Below are 19685 nucleotides of genomic sequence, written 5' to 3' on the forward strand. Positions count from 1 at the left end.
TAAAAAAAACTACTCAAGTAAAAGTACAAAGTAGCTAATTTAAAAAGTACTCAGAGTAAAGGTAATTTTGTAACTTTTAAAATAAAAACATTGACCTTTTTATAGCTAATTTCGCTAAGGTTACCTGAACGTTGTTACACATGATATTTTCCATGCAATACATTGAAAAAGTAAGAGAAAAGTAACGTACCAGTATGAACTAAGTTCATTTTATTGTTTGAGTTGCAGCAAGGTACATCTGTGTAGAAAATAACTGGATTTGTCAATACTATTCATATTTGAAAATAAATCATGTATTGATGAATTATAAGCATAAAGTACATATACAAAAAAATCACCCATTTACGCTCTTCACTCATTCACTTCCCCATTCACTCACTCACCCATACAAAGGCCAAATGGGGAGTGCTGGGACACTGGACATACCTTTGATGTCAAATTAGCTCTGAAGGTAATCACAGAACATCATGGAAATAGAAATGTTTGAGAGAACCCTCCTGGAGTAGAGAAGGGGCTATCGATGTTGGGGGCTATAGATATTGTATTAGATTGATTGATTAACTATATATAGGCTACATACAGAGTACATTTAGGTGATGTAGTGTTCCTTGAGCAAAAACACGGGCACATGGTCTAACGCTGTCACGTTTCTCTGTTCTTGCTGTTCAGTTTTATCAGGGCCTGATTTTGTGAATCAAGTTTATCCGGGCTCGCTTTGCAATAAAGAGCAGTCCAACACAGCTAAAAAGACACTCACAAGCGTCAGAGGCAGGCAGGCCTGTGTTCAGTTTGAGGGACAGCTTCTTTATGTATGGAAAGCAATGAAGCATGTTCATCTTGTCTGACACACATGCAAGGTACCCATCCAGCTCCCCTGTACCTTGTGACCTTCTCGGCAGCTTCTTCATCAGATGAATGCTGCCTCTGTTGCTCTGTCTCAACCTCTGTCATTGTGTCAAGATGATGCTTCAGATAGACCAAATCTGTGTAGTGTCAAATACACAGAATATTTCAACAAATTCTGCTTCATGTGGCAACTTAGTTAATCATATCACTGACATTATAATAGACCAGACTTTCCATTGTTATTATTCCCAGTTCCTGTGACTAGAGTGACCTTTGTCAGTTGTTCTCAGACCTAAAAAGTTGTCTAATGTTGAGATGAGTCCATGTCTAGCTGTACCTACTGTGTACACTCACACAGGGATATTATGCACAGTTAGACTTACTGAGTCTCTGGCTTTTAGATGAACGGTATTCTAATTTACACAGACACTCTGCATAAAATAAAAATCCTAGGATTCTCTAAATACTGAATGTCATGACCAAGCAAGCCAACGTTAACTAGCTAGCTCGCTACGTCACTTATGGATGTTAGACTAATGTTGTTAATTAGCCCAGATAACTTACATGGCTAGCTAGCCACCACCACACAAAGTCATATCGACGTGCTAGCCATAACGGCTATCATCATCAGGTGGTGGTTAGCCATGTAGTTACCTTAACTGCAAGGATAGTTTGCTAATGTTAGCATGCTAGACAACTAGGCTAACAGTAACGTATTGCAGCGACCCTGATTTTATAAGCGCTTTTGTGGCAGAGTAGTTGGCGCGCTGGGTTTGGTGCCAGAAGGTTGAGGGTTCGAGCTGCACTCCATGCCTGTTTCAGTACTATATATTGGTGTCGGAAGTGATCGGACCTCACATCCACGACAGAGCGTGTGCTTGACCGGTGAGCGCGCTCCTGCAAGACTGTGTCCTGTGAGGTCTAGCATGAAGGTAGTAGTGTAGCGACCCTGGTTTATGAGCGCACACTTGAGCATGCTTTTGTGGAACCGTCGCTGGCTCGCTGGGCTTCGGGACTGAAGGTTGATGGGTCGAGACGCACTCCCTGTCTGTTTCTTTAGAGCAGTGGTTCCAAAACTTTTTATAGTCCCGTACCCCTTCAAACATTCAACCTCCAGCTGCGTTCCCCCTCTAGCACAGGGTCAGCGCACTCTCAAATGTATTTTTTTGCCATTGTAAGCCTGCCACACACACACACTATACGATACATTTATTAAACCTAAAAATTTGTGTGATTAGTGTCACAACCTCGCTCGTGGGAAGTGACGAAGAGTTCTTATAGGACCAGGGCACAAATAATAATATAATAATAATCAATGCTCTTTATATAACCATCTTACATATAAAACCTTATTTGTTAATCGAAAATTGTGAGTAACTCACCATAGGTTAATGAGAAGGGTGTGCTTGAAAGGATGCACATCACTCTGCAATGTTGGGTTGTATTGGAGAGAGTGTCAGTCTTAAGTTTTCCACACACTGTCTGTGCCTGTATTTAGTTTTCATGCTAATGAGGGCCGAGAATCCTCTCTCACATATGTAACAGTTTTGCTTCCGTCCCACTCCTCGCCCTTGCCTGGGCTTGAACCAGGGACCCTCTGCACACATCGACAACAGTCACCCAAGAAGCACCGTTACCCATCGCTTCACAAGAGCTGCGGCCCTTGCAGAGCAAGGGGAACAACTACTTCAAGGTCTCAGAGCAAGTGACGTCACCGATTGAAGCGCTATTAACGCGCACCCCGCTAACTAGCTAGCCATTTCACACCGGTTACACAGTTACGTGGTTGCAAAGGGCATCAGTGTCTTAACAGTGCGATTTGCCAAGGCAGGATACTCTGAGCGCAGCCCAATCCAGAAATCTGTCAGTGGCTTCTGATTAAATTAAAACGTTTCCTCCCTTTCACGATATGTCTCAAACTAAACTAAGTTCTTTCTGACTTTTTGAAAATCTTTCGACCCATCGTCGTTCAGTTTGCATGCACAGCTTGATTTGATTGACCCTGTAATGGCACAATGTGTGAAATTTGGATTTGATTGGGCAATGATTAAACAATGAGGTTTTTTTCTGGCTCCAAAGGACTAGCAATCTTTCCATGCACTCATAATAATCTATTATGGATAGCCTCCAAAATTGTACTCCGTAACGGATGATTTTAAAAAGGTAGCGAAATACAATGCTCCATTCAAAACCCAAGTAAAAGTTAAATTACTTACGTTGAAAAATACTTAAAGTACAAACACTCTGAAACTCAATGACTCTAACGAGAGTATTTGTATAATCTCAGGTTTGAAACAGTGGAAGATATTGTGCAGTAGCTCTTAATTTTTGATTATTTTTTAAACTATGCACATATTAGTTGAGTGCCTTAAGGTAAATGTCTTCTCCCCAAAAATAATGGAGCTTGTGAGAGTTAGCACATGGATTGTTGGCACACGTTCAATTCATCCAATCAGTCTCATTGGATGAAAACCATGGATGGATCACTAACTAAGATCCTCTGCTCTCAGCTTCTGTTGAAACAGGAGAACTATCTCTCAATTCCCGCCCACATCGCTTTACCTTCCTAAACCCTCTGTCTCTCTCTAACACACACATACACACACACACACACACACACACACACACATCTGAATCAACAGCTGCACCAATTCGATACAGGAAGAAAGTCCACTCCATCCATGTTGATTGCCATCGTGCCACACACACACACTTGTATAAACTCCCGTGCACCGAGCACATGTGGCTGTTTTTATGTCATTGCCATAATGACATCCTGTTCGATTTGGGTTACAGTATGTAACTGCACCTCCTGCAAGATCCAATCATCATAACTTGTTATGAAACTGATCATAACGCTAGACGTATGCATTATTTGAAAAGGGTGTGGTAGTAGAAAGACTAAAGAGTGGAACATTAAATGTATAGTTAACCTAATTTGTGCAAATATCTGACCCATTTGAAAGGTATTTGCTGGCGCCTTCATAAAAATAAACGCCATCCACCCTTAAAATGGTGTGTGGTCTGTCTGAAATCACTCCCATCTGTATGGCCTTGCCAAGAACAGCAACTATGAAGAGGAAGAAAGTTCCTGAACAAGACCCTATAGAGAGAAATAAATTGGATGGGCCGTAAAGTTTGGACTTTGGAAACTATATAATTGCATATACCTCTATAAACACAAGGGTGTCTGGTTCATCACAATTTCAATCATTTGACATCACTTTCATAGGGTTCTGCACTGCTTTGTATTAGCTGGCTTTCCAAACATGCCAGGCCTTTACTCTGAGGCATACATTTCCTGATTAGACGCAACAACGGACAGTGGTCATCTCATAACTATTGTGTTGCCTTGCATGTTGCTATGTGACATTATACAATTCCTGTATCCATTTTATCATGTTATATCATACAGTATCTGATCATAGCCCATTCCCTGGCCATTCCTGGATTGTGTGTAGTTTTGCCAATATCAATATTTTTGGTAGAAATGCATTACATATGTACTGGTGTAGCTGAAGAACTTAAAAGTGCCACATGGAGTAAAAAGACGAGTTGGGTTTCTTCACCGGGACAATCATTTTGTGGAATTAAGATGAATACCTCGGTGACAAAAAGCAGAAACCTCATTTATTGGCTCATGAGACTGATACAATTGGGGAGGGAAAGGTCCAAATGGGGGAGGGGATCAGAGCTGAAATTCCTGAAGAACAAAATGTTCTAGAGATGTGTTTTAGTTATACAGTTGAGTGGGAGCACGTGTTTATGGAAGAAAAGTATATGGGGGGTTCATATAAAATGTACGATAAGATGCTAACTTGTGTATCATGATGAAGACAATGTGGGAGAGAAACTGAGATAAATCTCTGATGCAAATCTTGGATTTGGATATCCCTGGGGCCAGATTTTCCAGTGTAAAATGGTACAACGGAGTCCACGATTATTAGAGGTCAACTGTATACCATGTCGTCCTCATAGTTGGAAGCAAAACGTTGTTTCCACAAAGTCCTATCATGTTAGAATCTGGTAAATTAGTATCTGTCCAATTCAGAAAACAAACTGCTCTATTCTGTTCGTTAGGAAGGAAATACATCCAAAATTATGTTTATTTTCCCTTCACCCAAAAGACTACCTTCCTGGATCTCTATTTTATTGGTATTATCCTGTAAAATGGTTAGAAGTGCCACAGCCAAGAGCTTTCATGAGAACTCCAGCTTGGCAGGGGCTTTTCCTGCTATTAGATGAAGATAATACCCAAGACCAGTAACATGAGCCAAGGTCTTTAGTGAGAAAGGGAAAAATGCAACTCAACAAGACACATTTGTTATACTGTAGGAATGTGATATATATGGTGGAAGCCTTTTTTTTGGCTGCCAATACTGTAGTGGATTTGTTTTATTGGTTTCAATGAAGAAGGCACAGACATAACAACCAGGTTAAATTGAGACTTTTCATAAAAATAGTAGTTTTTTTTTTCTTCCAAAACATAAGTTTGTAGTGTTTGTATTATGAATAGGCTTCACAATCAGTGATGCTACATGGACTGATGCATCCACATAGAAGAACTATCTGTGATTTGTTAACACTGGAAATGAATAACTAAGCCCAACTCCTACCAGATATTGAGTTGTATTTTGTATAGGCTACTTTTTCACAGGTACAATACATCTTACCTTTGCAATTGAATTGACTAGATCATTTGAAATGGTTGAAATGCAATATTGTTATGCGTGTTTACATGGGGCCCTGCAATAACTAGGACCAATATTTTTTGTCAATCTTATTGCAAGCTCAAAGTAAGATTGTGAGGCATGCAATTACCCCATTATTATGTAGCCATTCTTTGTGCTCCACTTCACTTTCCATATTTGTGTGATTATAGTATGTTTGAGAAACTCAGTGAGGCTTGAAGGGCCGTCCGCTCAACCATCAGTGGTCTTTAACAGTGTGGAATACCGGAGTGAAAATGCACACGTTCAACTAGCACTGCCCTACTGGTGTTTGAGACTGGTGCTGGAAAATCTGTCAGTCAGTTTGGAGGTGTTTAGAGGATACCATGCAGGCCCACTTCCCAAACATATGGAGGAATTTGGACATTTCCCCTATGAATACTGTGCTGCATGAACATAGGAAATTGTAGAATGAAGGCTGTTCTTTAGTATTCTTCTTAGAAATGCAGTTCAATACATAAATAGGGACCATAGATCCAGCAATGTGGCAGTTACTCTAATGGGTAAGTACTGTACAGTCCTGACCATAGACAGGGACATTTACAGTAAGCATGTTGTCCCTCTCTGCATGGGTTTCCATGTGAGGTCCTTGCATAACCACTGAAGCCCAGGAAAAACATGGATCAGCTTCATACTGCATGAGGGAACAGTCATAAGGCGCTCACGTGTCCAAGCCAGTCTCAGTTCATTCCTTCTCCATCCAAAAACACGAGCCCCCGGTACGTGTTAAAGCAAACAATCACGACAGGACCTTTTGTAAAAACAAGGAAATTGAGGACAAGGACAGATCTCTGTGTTTTGGAGATGAATGGTTTTGAGAAATATTCATTTCTAATGTGAACCACCAGTCAGCAGGTCTCCATAAGGCGATGCAGATGGTTTGTGTTTCTCAGGGCTTAACTGTGTGATCCCCAGTCAATGTTCAGGAAGTTAGGCAAAGGTGAGCGGCCTCATGAGCGTGTGGATGAGGAGTGTAGTACCTGAGAATAGCATACTCTGTCCTCTCGGACTTTGCTCTTTCTTTTTTGGGGGTTATTTTTTGTTTCACATTCGTGCAAATGCTCCTGGTTACAATGGGTAGGCTAGTCAACAGGCTCTCACAGAATGCAGCTGACACGTTTCACGTTTTCCTAAACCAACAACACCCAGTCCACTTCAGAAAATATGTAGATGTCAGCTTTTTTTCGTCACTGAGTACCACCGGGAAACATTTGTTTCAGTAAGTTTTTATATCAAAAGGCACGTTTTGGCTTGATCGTACCATTTCTCCACCGTTCTGGTTCATTCCTCCAGTTTCCTTTTTTGAGTTTGACTTTTGCGCACGTTCTCTCCTTCAGAATGCAAGGCCTTTTTAGAAAATTGTTGATGGTAGACCTCTCTTCGTAGGTGCTCTCCAAAGTCAGCATGGCAAGAGGTTAGAGGAGGTGTAAGGCAGTGAGGCATTGTCCCAAGTTTAGACAAGCTTCAAGCCACATTCAATTAGCCATTAAAACAGCAGAATTGTGAATGTTTCTGGCCAATGCTGACTAGAACGTGGTCCTCATTTAATACTGTTTATTTGAAGTGAGGCTGGATCTCTTATGTTTAAAATAATCTCTTTTAACCCTGAAGTAAAATCTTGCATAATTTGATCAGCTGCGTGATTAACTTTTGTGTTCGTACATGTTAGAAATTGTGAGCTCCGGCAAAATGAAGTCTCCACCCTCTCAAAAGGAAACTCTTAGCCCCCCACACACACACACATGCACAAAGCACAAGCGTTGAAGCAGTTGAAGCACCCCCTTCGTCCAATCCTGATGCGTCCAAATAACCAGTGAAGAAAACTAGCATCATTACATTTGGGGGGTTATCTCATGCATCGCATTCAGTCCCTGCAGATTCTTCAGTCTACACGCAAAATCTGCCCACACGAGATTGTTTAAAATGGCACCTGTGTTAAGATGTGTGTGTGTGTGTGTGTGTGTGTGTGTATATATAGCAATGTGTACCATGCAGTTATCATCTGTCATGTAAAATTGGTCATCTAAACAGACTACAGTATAGGCACTCAAGAAGAATTATGGCGCAATTATTGGTTTGCTGATCTCCATTTCTGTACTTTTGAACTAAGATATGTAATAACACTTTCTTTTTCCTTTTATTAAATATGACCAATATCTATTTCAGGTCATGGATGAAACCAAAACACAGATAGCGTGGCCTTCCAAACTGAAGATCGGCGCCAAGTCCAAAAAAGGTAAATGTTTGTTTTGATTCTAGAGATACAGATCAGCTGTAATTATATAAAAATGAACATCCCTCCTGTTTACTGCCCTACAATTCACTCCACTGTTGCTTTTTCATTTCCGGGTGTAAGTCTTTAGGTTTGTTTGTGACAGATATATGCTGATTATGTCTATACAGGAAGAGTATAAATCAGTTTATTTGCAAGGACAACATATGCTTGCTTGTTTTCCCTCTGAAAGACCCCCCTAAGTCATTTTTCTAATCAAGAAAAAGGTCACAGCAGTATATTCATATTTTGACCACTTACTCTTCTCTCTGGTCAGTCATTTCAGACTTTACACCAATTTGTAAGTTTGTTTGAGGGCCCTTGAGTTAGAAGTTATGTGCATGTAATGGCTGAGTTGTTCCACTGCTCTGTTGTTCCACTGCTCTGTTGTTCCACTGCTCTGTTGTTCCACTGCTCTGTTGTTCCACTGCTCTGTTGTTCCACTGCTCTGTTGTTCCACTGCTCTGTTGTTCCACTGCTCTGTTGTTCCACTGCTCTGTTGTTCCACTGCTCTGTTGTTCCACTGCTCTGTTGTTCCACTGCTCTGTTGCCAATAAAACACTACAGCTATTTAAAGCTTGTCTGGGGGAGGGTTGGTTTTGACCTGCCCTCTTTGTTGTCCTCAAGGGAATGCCAGTGTGTCTTCATGCCAAATGTAAAATTCCAAAACTTGATGTAACTTCCTGGAAACGTTTTAACAGCTCTTCTACCCCCAGTTGATTTAGTGTGCCCCACCCATACTCCCAAGTTCATTCACAAATCTAATTTCCAATGAGAGACCAGTTTGTCCATTTAATTTCCGCCCTATGATTTGTTGGGTGTCAGCCTTTTAGTATTACGTAAACCAAGAAGAGGCATGAACAATTTCCACTAATGTCTTCCAGTTATCTCATGAGTGCATGCACTGCATTTTTGTGCCTTTTGGAAGAAAAACACATGTATTTGTGATCATATGTGCTTCACAACCAGAGGGGAGAGAGTACTTCTTGGTACTATAATCAACCCTGTAATCTACCCAGAATGACTGGACAGCCTACACATCTACTAGAGACAAAATGTTGGATCCCCATTCCATTCTGCTTCTCCACTCTCTTATGTCTTGGATATTTGGAACATTAAACTACCATTTACATCACCAGCTGTCTATGAAAGTCAATCATTTACGAATTGGGGTTGCTAAAACTCAAACTATTTGTCTCACTTTTTGTAATCATGATGTGTCGCCATTGTCTCTGAAAAGCGACACTTGTAGTATTTTACTCTGCCCTCTTAATGCCTGTGAGTCATGAGCAAATGTGAGAGTTGTTTGCAAGGCCTCCGTGCAGGTCCCCTCAGCCTCTCCATCAAAGTGTCAGGCCTTAACACCTCCAGCACCACTACCATCTGCACCAGTGTGATAAGACCAGAGTCCGGCCCCTAGAACAGCCCGTCATCAATATCCCGTCAGGTGATTCATAGCAGAACAGTATCTCTGAGATGCAGGCAGGCTCATATTACACTTTACCAGAACATGTCACCATGAGAATAAATGGCTAATGTCCTTACACATGTATATGTATGACCAGTGGGAAATGCTCTGACTATCCACCTTAGGATATGTTTTGAATTGACAGCATTTTATTGTTTAACTGTTTGTTTGGTTTTCACATTATTTTATACTTGGTTGTTTCCCATTTGACCGATACACTTTTTGTTCAGAATATGCAATATAGTAACCTATCAGTTAATTAAATACATCATTGCATGACAATGGAAGACTTCATTCATGGGTAGGCTTTTTTGAACACCATTTTGGTCTTTATCACTACTCTCGACACATAGCCACAGAGTGGTGACTTAGACATATCAATTTTTTTTAATGAAAGACGTCACAAGTTTGTCAATATAAAAGAACGGTAGAGCATATCAACAGCGCCTACTGTAGAAGGTCAGATCGAGCCTCGTGATCAAGGAAAATATTTCATTTGGCCTACTCATTATGAAGTTGGGCAGTTAAACGTCACCCAACATCAGTGTTGGGTTAGTAGTGAACTACATGTAGTAGTTTCCTCTCCTTATGTTGAAGTGGCTTATGGCCGTGCTCGCACGTAAAGTTTTTAGGAAAACATATTTGTGTCCTGCTTCTTCAGTTCTGACAGTGATCACAGGCAACATGTAATCAAAGTTAGAAATGTATGTAGGGCTTTATTCTATTCCAATCAACATTGGAGAGGTTAGACATACAGTGCCTTGGGAAAGTATTCAGACCTCTTGACTTTTTCCACATTTTGTTATTTTAAAGCCTTATTTTAAAGGTTAAAGATTAAATAAATCCTCAGCAATCTACACAAAATACCCCATAATGACGAAGCGAAAATAGTTTTTTAAATTTGTAATATTTTTGCAAATGTATACTTATTTACATAAGTATTCAGACCCTTTGCTATGAGACTTGTAATTGAGCTCAGGTGCATCTTGTTTCCATTAATCATCCTTGATGTTTCTACAACTTGATTGGAGTCCACCTGTGGTAAATTTAATTGATTGGACATGATAAGGAAAGGCACAAACCTGTCTAGATAAGGTCCCACAGTTGACAGTGCATGTCAGAGCAAAAACCAAGCCAGTGAGGTCGATGGAATTGTCCGTAGAGCTCTGAGACAGGATTATGTCGAGGCACAGAACTGGGGAAGGGTGCCAAAAATATTATGCAGGGTTGATCGTCCCCAAAAACACAGTGGCCTTCATCATTCTTAAATGGAAGAAGTTTGGAAACACCAAGGCTCTTCCCAGAGCTGGCCGCCCTGCCAAACTGAGAAATCAGGGGAGAAGGGCCTTGGTCAGGGAGGTGACCAGAGCTCCGGAGTTCCTCTGTGGAGATGGGCGAACATTCCAAAATGACAACCATCTCTGCAACACTCCATCAATAAGGTCTTTATGGTAGAGCGGCCAGACGGAAGTCACTCCTCAGTAAAAGGCACATAACAGCCTGCTTGGAGTTTGCCAAAAGTCACCTAAAGACTCTCTCTCAGACCATGAGAAACAAGATTCTCTGGTCTGTTGAAACCAAGATTGAATTATTTGGCCTGAATGCCAAGCGTCACGTCTGGAGGAAACCAGGCACCATCCCTACGGTGAAGCATGGTGGTGGCAGCATCATGCTGTGGGGATGTTTTTCAGCGGCAGGGACTGGGAGACTAGTCAGGATCGAGGCAAAGATGAACGGAGCAAAGTACAGAGAGATCCTTGATGAAAACTTGCTCCAGAGCGCTCAGGACCTCAGACTGCGGTGAAGGTTCACCTTTCAACAGTACAATGACCCTAAGCACACGGCCAAGACAACGCAGGAGTGGCTTCGGGACTCTTTATGTCCTTGAGTGGTCCAGCCAGAGCTCGGACTTGAACCTGATCGAACATCTCTGGAGAGACCTGAAAATAGCTGTGCAGCAACACTCCCCATCCAAGCTGACAGAGGTTGAGAGGATCTGCAGAGAAGAATGGGAGAAACTCCCCAAATACAGGTGTGCCAAGCTTGTAGCATCATACCCAAGAAGACTTGATGTTGTAATCGCTGCCAAAGGTGCTTCAACAAAGTACTGAGTAAAGAGTCTGAATACATATGTAAATGTAATATTTCAGGTTTTTTTACCTTTATTTTACTAGGCAAGTCAGTTAAGAACAAATTCTTATTTACAATGACGGCCTAGGAACAGTGGGTTAACTGCCTGTTCAGGGGCAGAATGACAGATTTGTACCTTGTCAGCTCAGGGGTTTGAACTTGCAACCTTCCGGTTACTAGTCCAACGCTCTAACCACTAGGCTACCCTGCCGCCCCTAATTTTTATGTGTAAAAAAAAATGTGCACGAATTTCTCAACCTCTTTGCTTTGTCATTATGGGTATTGTGTGTAGATTGAGGGGGAAAAAACAATTGAATACATTTTAGAATAAGGCTGTAACGTAGGAAAATGTGTAAAAATTCAAGGGGTCTGAATACTTTCCGAAGGAACTGTATTTATCTTTTGTGCAAGTAGTCCAAGTTCATGGCATTCGGTCAAGGCAGGCACTCTTTACACGCTGGAATCATTTGGAAAATGTTTTGCTTTTCGGGAAATCGGGACAGCAGCAAGACCAATAACCTGAACTCGACTTCCAACTTTTTATATGTTTGTTCAGCCGCCATTCTTTCACCAATCTTTCTCCGTCTTTCAGTCATTTTACAGATGTTTTTAAAGAGGTACCTAGATCCAAATTTACTTTAATTCTGAGCGTATGTGTGATACTTCAGGGTGTAAGCCCATGCTCGAAAAAAGTATTTGCCAGTAAGCAGAGGGGTCAAATTGTTAATTCTTTTGTCAAGTGTCAACTACCAAGACTTTTCTTTTTAGCTGTATTGCCATATTTGTGCTTTTCTAGGTGTTTTGTGTGCCAAATTAACACTTAAGGTGTTCCACAGTCAATCATATGAGTACACACCGCTCACTTCAAAAATGTGTGGGTGTTCAACGTCACACATAGCAAAACTCATTTTGCCCCACTAATGAGTACCAGATGTGCAGGTTAGGCCAGTGGAAGGCCAACACGCCCTCTGCTGGTGAGATGCCACCAGGGGAAGTAGATGTGGACTTCAGTCTCTTGTCACAGCTGTGTGTTTGGAATGTTTCCTTGAACCAAAGCTGTGTCAGTCACCTCTAATACTGCTGTGTTTTTCCTTTGTTTTTCTGTCTGACTGCACCCACTCCTATCTTGATGTAACCCAATGTGGACTTGAGGCATTTGGGTTGTTTTTGTTTCGTTTTTTTTGTCTCACAGCATTTTTCTTTTCACTCTTCTGTGATCTTGCTTCAGCGTTGAGGCCACGGAGGTCCCATGTCGCACTGACGAGATCCACACGGCCTTCCACTGCTCCCACAATCCCTCCCCAGGCCCATTTAAAAAATGGAACACTGAGGCTCCTAAACACTTCCCTGCAGCAGCATTCCAGAGCCTAGCCAACCCAGATCTCTCCTCAGTAGGGCCCAGGGCCAGTTCATGTGCTTTCCTCTTAGTTTTTGTTTTGTGACTCTATGGAGAGTTTCTGTTTGGTTGTGTAATTGGAGCTTTGATGTGGTGTCCAGCCTATACAGCACAGGATACAATAACGGACTGTTCTGTTTATTTGAATGATGGTTTCATTAATAGTTTACATTTGGATGAACTCTTCTGTTCTACATTATATGGTTTTACCTGCATTTCCCTGCTCATTACCTCTAAAATCTCTAAACCCAACCAATGTCAATGGGTTTTATAAAGTGTCTGTAAACAAACTCTGAATATAAATATTTTCTTCTGTAGGAGTATACAAAGTAAATCGGAGCTATTTGGGTTGAGTGTGTTGGGAGGGGGGTTCCTGGAAGGCGCTTAACTGACATCCTGCCCCTCCGTACAGTCAAGAAAGGGGGGCTCCTAGGAGCTGGCTCACTGCATTCCCAGATGGACTCTACAGCCATAAGCATTAGCAGCACTGTGTATTTATGTTGTGAATTGCTGTACAAGAGCTGAGAGGGTCTCTACAAGTGCAGTTTACTCAAATAATTGACATATTTGCCCAGATAATGTATTATGATGTGCAGATATTTTACATTTTCTCTGCAGTTTTTGAACTGAACAGTTGTGATGTAGTAGACACATGTGTAGCCGTTTAGGTAGTATTTAGTTTAGCTTGACTCAAAGGACACAACCTTGGTGTTTGACAACTGGAGGAGGATTTAATTTATTTAACCAGACAGACAGAGGAACAGTGTTATGCCTTTGGCACTGATCGACTGGATGAGGTTTGTAGGAAGGAAGTGAAACACATGGGACTGCCTTTATCTCAGGGCTAATTTAAGGGGTCATTATTCTGTCTTTGTATCCAGTACTATCTGACTGATAGTAATACAACATTGCTGTGTAAGAGCCTATATTGAGAGTCATCACATCTGAAAGGAGCATTTACGGTAGTGCTTTATCTGATGTCACAATGGATCCCATCAACTCATAGGCTTGGGAAAAGGTGTTCAAATAGTCTCTTCTTGAGATCTTGATCTCTCCACCATTTTCTCTTTGTCTCTTTTTGTTCTCTCTCTGAACCTCTCTCTCTCTCTCTCTCTCCAGATCCGCACATTAAGGTTTGTGGAAAGAGAGACAACGTGAGGGAAGCCAAAGACCGAATCATGTCAGTCCTCGACACAAAGGTATGTATGAATGATGGAAAGGTTTTTGTTTTGTTGTCATGGCAACACCAACACTGACCTCCCTAAATGATCAACTAGAGGATGGTAGACACAGATGGATCCAATAAGTGTCGTATTTCATGCTCTAGAAAGCCTTGGTTTGCTTCCTCTTCAATTTGAGAATCTCAGACTTGTAAATATGACTTGCCACCAAGGTGGCCAGTGCTTAATTTCCTGAGTGTGTAATGGCTTAGCATGGTGCAAGTCTTGTCTCTATGGCAACAAACATCCTCATCCCAAAATGGGCACACCATAGCACCCCCTGTGGGCGAGTTTTATCATAACACGCCAAAGTATTTTCTCTGCACACGGTAGAGGGCTTCACAAATCGCGTATGTGTCAGATCTGATAGTCACGGTTATGTGTAACTTTAACTGACTTGTCCTGAAGGAAGGAGGGAGGGGAGGGAAGGGAGGGAGAATATTCTAAATGGAGTTAATATTTGTAACTGTAGGATGAGAGAGCGTATGCACTGCAGCTTCAATTAGCCTAGCTAACGTTAGCTAGCTTAACTAGCTTCTGGTTTGATGCAGTCGACCGATAATACGTAATCATATTTGATGATAAATAACCTAGCCATGGCAGTTATTAGTCTACTATAGCGCGAGTCAGCTTGGTTGGTTGCGGTCTCTCCCTCTCTGCTCCGTTTCACTCGCTTACAGTACAGCCCCTCCCCGCCAGCTAGAGCTGGGTGGTGGGTACTCTCTTCGTTCGCTGGACTTGATCCTGCTAACTGTTCCAAATGTCCGAACTGAATTTGTAAAAGGGGCTTTTATGTACTCTGCGCCATCGTCTTGGAACACCTTACAAAATTATTTTAAACTGGAAGAACTTGTCCCGATTTGTGTTTTTAAATCACTGATGAAGGATTTTGAGCCTGATTCCCTGACCTGTCAATGTTTTTAATTTGCTGTTTTATACTCTTGTGAATTCAATGGTTTTTACTAGATTACTTGTAGTTTTTCATGTTGTCTGTCTGTCTAATTTTTTTGTAATGACTTGGTGCTGCCTATCTTGGCCAGGGCGCTGTTGAAAAAGAGATTTTAATCTCAATGAGCCCTTCCTGGTTAAATAAAGGTTAAATAAAATAAGAGTGGCACCTCTCCCTCCCTCCTCTCACTCTGTATCAGCTCTGGTTAATAAAGTAGCTTAAATTACTTTTCTGCTGCTTCCTTCACTTGGATCGGACCCGGTCTGGATCCAACCAGGTCTTTACGGAATGGGCCTACTTGTCCTTGGTCTGTTCGGAATGGGTCTCTATATTTTTAAATAAATGTATGCATATAGGGTCCGGGTGAGAGAGCCCCAGGTCCGTTTCGGAACAGGTCCAACTTTTAGGACCCGTGAAGACCTCTAGCACATGGTCACCACATGATTGGCTACATATTGCACCCCAATGAGTTGAATATGAAACAACTATGATTAGCTGGCATTAATATCAATGGATTTGTCAAGTGAAACTTTTTTTAAACAACATTTGTAAACAACATACTTTTAGGCTTATCTGCTTTAGCTCCATGTAATTGGATGTGATTGGTTATATTCCTCACGCCTCTAAGTGGAGCATTGGGGACTGGTATTAGCTTCTCGTGGGGGACCCATCTGCCTGGCAGTGGTGTTGTACCAGAGCCGTGGGTGTGGGTGGAAGATATGCATCATATTTGTCTTCAAAGTCATTCTACTATTATAGACTGATAGTCTAGTTTTGTTCTGGCCCGTTTGCATATTAGCCGAGGAGCATTCAAGCTATGTCAATATATTTGTAATTTTTTATTTAACCTTTATTTAACTAGGCAAGTCAGTTAAGAACAAATTATTAATTACAATTATGGCCTACACCTGTCAAACCCAGACGACGCTGGGCCAATTGTGCGCGGCCCTATGGGACTCCCAATCACGTCCGGTTGTGAAACAGCCTGGATTCTAACCAGTGTGTCTGTAGTGATGCCTCAAGTACTGAGATTCATTACCTTAGACCACTATGCCACTCGGGAGCCCCAATATTTAAGCTGTGTCAATATTCACAATATTGTCATGGTTTACAGTCATGTTGGTATAGAATTTAATATTTACACATGTTAGATTTCTATCATATCATTCACTATTAAGTGAACATTGTCTGGCAGGCCATGCTTAAGAAGAGTGTCTCCGCCTCCTTCCTTTCCCCAGCAGAGTAACAGGGTAACCCTTAAGATGGACGTGTCCCACACAGAGCACTCCCACGTCATCGGCAAGGGAGGCAACAACATCAAGAAGGTGATGGAGGACACGGGCTGCCACATCCACTTCCCAGACTCCAACCGCAACAACCAGGCGGAGAAGAGCAACCAGGTACAGAGAGAGATACCACCGTATATGTACAATTAACAATGTATACTGGATCTGATAGACTGAATACCAGTTAATGTGCTGTGCCATCACCAACCACATTTGTGTGGGACTGTCATGGCTTCTCTGTTTGCACAGGCTGTATTTACTTTTTTTAACCACATGGAACTGGTATACAGTTGAAGTCAGAAGTTTACATACACTTCGGTTGGAGTCATTAAAACTTGTTTTTCAACCACTCCACAAATTTCTTGTTAACAAACTATAGTTTTGGCAAGTCGGTTAGGACATTACTTTGTGCATGACACAAGTCATTTTCCAACAATTGTTTACAGACAGAATATTTCACTTATAATTCACAGTATCACCATTCCAGTGGGTCAGAAGTTTACATGCACTAAGTTGGCTGTACCTTTTAAACGGCTTGGAAAATTCCAGAAAATTATGTCATGGCTTTAGAAGCTTCTGATTGGCATAATTTGAGTCAATTGGAGGTGTACCTGGGGATGTATTTCAAGGCCTACCTTCAAACGCTGTGCCTCTTTGCTTGACATTATGGGAAATCAAAAGAAATCAGCCAAGAAGATCAGCCAATTGTAGACCTCTACAAGTCTGGTTCATCCTTGGGAGCAATTTCCAAATACCTCAAGGTACCACGTTCATCTGTACAAACAATAGTACACATGTATAAACACCATGGGACCACGCAGCCGTCATACCGCTCAGGAAGGAGACGTGTTCTGTTTTTGAGTATGTCCCATTTGCTAGTTGCTAGAGTAGCATTCAGTGGCCATGTTGCAGAGAGCCGTTGTAATTGTTTTGATTGGCTGCAACATAGGAAGCGAGTGTGTTTGGGCTGGATTGAATAGACGAGCAGTAGGAACCAGCTGTAATTCGATTTACATACACCTCTGGAGGAGGCAAGCTGCCAATTTATTTGTTGTTGTATGATTTATAATTTTTTTAACAATACAAAACATACAAACGACAGCATACAAACGCTCACAAAGATCAACAAAATCACACTTGCCCAGACCCACCACCTCACGCCCTCAGCGCCCACATTGCCTCAAACTACACCATTTTGTTTCTCTCCGTCGCTCAAGCACTTTCAACATTTAGATAATAACGCATTTGACCTTTCCACTTTGTTAACGATGGAGGATTGGTTGATTTCCAGTTAAGCAAACGTTTTTTCAAGATTTTGGAAAAAAGTATTTTCCAACCCATTGGGTATCTGCCCCCTCATATACCATGTCTTTACAAATATGCAGACAGATGGATTCAAAGTATATTGACATTGTAATACTTCTGACAGCCAACTTTCGAACTCCGCCCATAACTTTTGGACTTTCTAACATTCCCAGAAGGCATGGATTATTGAATCATTGTTAGTTTTACACTTAAGAGGTGACTCTGCCGTTGTGCTGTAGAAATTGTGAATTTTTACAGTAGTTTATACTGGATTAAGCATACATTTTTGTTAACTGTAATTTGGTTAGATATGTTACAACATTCCCTCCATCTTGTAACAACATCAGCTCTTTTTAAGTCTTTGTTCCAATAGTTTATGTTTTCTAACAGATTGTCAGTTGGATAGGCTCTCTGCAAGGTTTTGTATATCTTACCTATCATATGAATATCCTTTTCTGACTCAAATAGGATACCCTCAAGATTGCTTGGATATACAAAAGATTTTGAAATAAATGTTGTGATATTAAACTTTTATGTTGCAATGTATTTGAAAATATCTACATTGGTCAGTCAAAAACTGCTTTTTAATAAATGTATTTCCTGTTACCAAGTCATTTCCGGTTTCTATGCCTTTAGTTTTCCATGTGGACCAATTTATCAGAGAATTCTGAAAAGCTATCCAAGGTTTGAGGTTGTTAATGTTCTTAGCTTTATCCTTTGAAGATAGACGTGAAAAGATTCAGCAGGTGCATCTTCAATATGTACCCCATTGTTCCTCTTTAGTGCATTTAACAATATGTCGCAAGTTAAAGCTCTGGGTGGCGAGTTGATACAATTCTGGAAGTCTGGAAGGTTAAAACCACCCTCTGACTTGGGAAGATGTAAAACTTTCCTTTTTATTCTATGAGTTTTATTTGCCCATATAAAGTTTGTTATGACCGAGTATACTTTTTTAAAGAATGTCTTCATTGGGGTGATTGGTATTACTGAGAATAAGTCTGAAAACGTTGGTTTATTCTACCTGTAAGATTTATGGGAAGATTATTCCATCTAATTAGATCTGTTAAGGAATGGGATAAAGTTACCTTTTATATATTGTTGTTGTCACTCATTAAGTATCTTATGTGTTTAATATTTTTTTGTGGTTCACTTAAAGTATTGCTGTAGATCGAGTTATTCTGATTTCTTTCCTATGGGCATTTCTTTTTTTCTCATTTTTTTTGTTACCAGCTAGTCTTAAAGACTGGGGCTTAATTTGTTCAGAAGTGCTGATTAAATTTAGTCCGGAGTGATGGCTCTGTCGGCCAAAGCCTGGTTTGCGCCGTTATGGTGAGTTACCGATGAAGGGCTTGAAAAGGGAGAGAGGAGGAGAGAGATTACCGATCCGCTGGCAGGATATCTAATAAAGGCTTTTATCTCTTTTATTTTATTTATGTCAGAATTATTTTAATCACAGGCCCACAGTCAGGATGTAAAGTGATGAAAGGCAATGGCTGGTTCTGGGTTCTTAAAGATGGTAAGAGTCTCCAAACCACCTTCCTCCAAACCACCTGTTATTCTGATCGGGTTGTGATGAAAAACAACAACAACAAAAATTTGGGGGGGTTTTTTTTTATACAGCTTGCCAGCACTTGTACTTAACCCCCTAGCTCTGACTCTACTGACAGCTACATTACTGAGGAAAAAATTACTTTCAATGCCTGTGATATGTGGTTGTCCCACCTAGCTATCTTAAGATGAATGGACTAACTGGATAAGAGCGTCTGCTAAATGACTAAAATGTCAAGGAAATGAGAATGACGGGACTAAATGGACATTTTGCCAAAGGTTCTCTTTTCACGGCTTTAGATTCCAGTTTTGATGTAACGGTAATAGCTAAACTATAACAATGACTTCTGTCTGTCCATCTGAACAGGTGTCCATTGCAGGCCAGCCAGGAGGGGTAGAGGCAGCTCGATCCAAAATCAGAGTAAGTTGGATGTCATTTCTATGGAGGTCTCTCTGAGGTCTGAGCTATAGAACTCTGAACAGGCTGTTATTGTAAGCATGTGTCACTACAGTCATCATTTAGTTGTCTTTTAAC

General features: G+C 41.1%; 1 protein-coding gene across 9 annotated transcripts in view; it reads left to right on the forward strand.

Moving 5' to 3' along the window:
- Positions 1–19685, forward strand: part of LOC112253095 (protein bicaudal C homolog 1) — a 73994-nt gene that overhangs the window by 32530 nt on the left and 21779 nt on the right. For 7 of the 9 annotated variants that reach the window (XM_024425016.2, XM_024425013.2, XM_024425011.2 and 4 more), the window contains exons 3-6: positions 7743–7812; positions 13962–14041; positions 16250–16411; positions 19518–19571. In XM_024425016.2, coding sequence (XP_024280784.1) covers positions 7743–7812; positions 13962–14041; positions 16250–16411; positions 19518–19571 — 366 coding nt within the window. The remainder of the gene's footprint in view (positions 1–7742; positions 7813–13961; positions 14042–16249; positions 16412–19517; positions 19572–19685) is intronic. The other 2 variants (XM_024425017.2, XM_024425010.2) reach the window with 1 other exon arrangement.

The sequence above is a fragment of the Oncorhynchus tshawytscha genome, linkage group LG06, assembly GCF_018296145.1.
Source record: "Oncorhynchus tshawytscha isolate Ot180627B linkage group LG06, Otsh_v2.0, whole genome shotgun sequence".
NCBI lineage: Eukaryota > Metazoa > Chordata > Actinopteri > Salmoniformes > Salmonidae > Oncorhynchus > Oncorhynchus tshawytscha.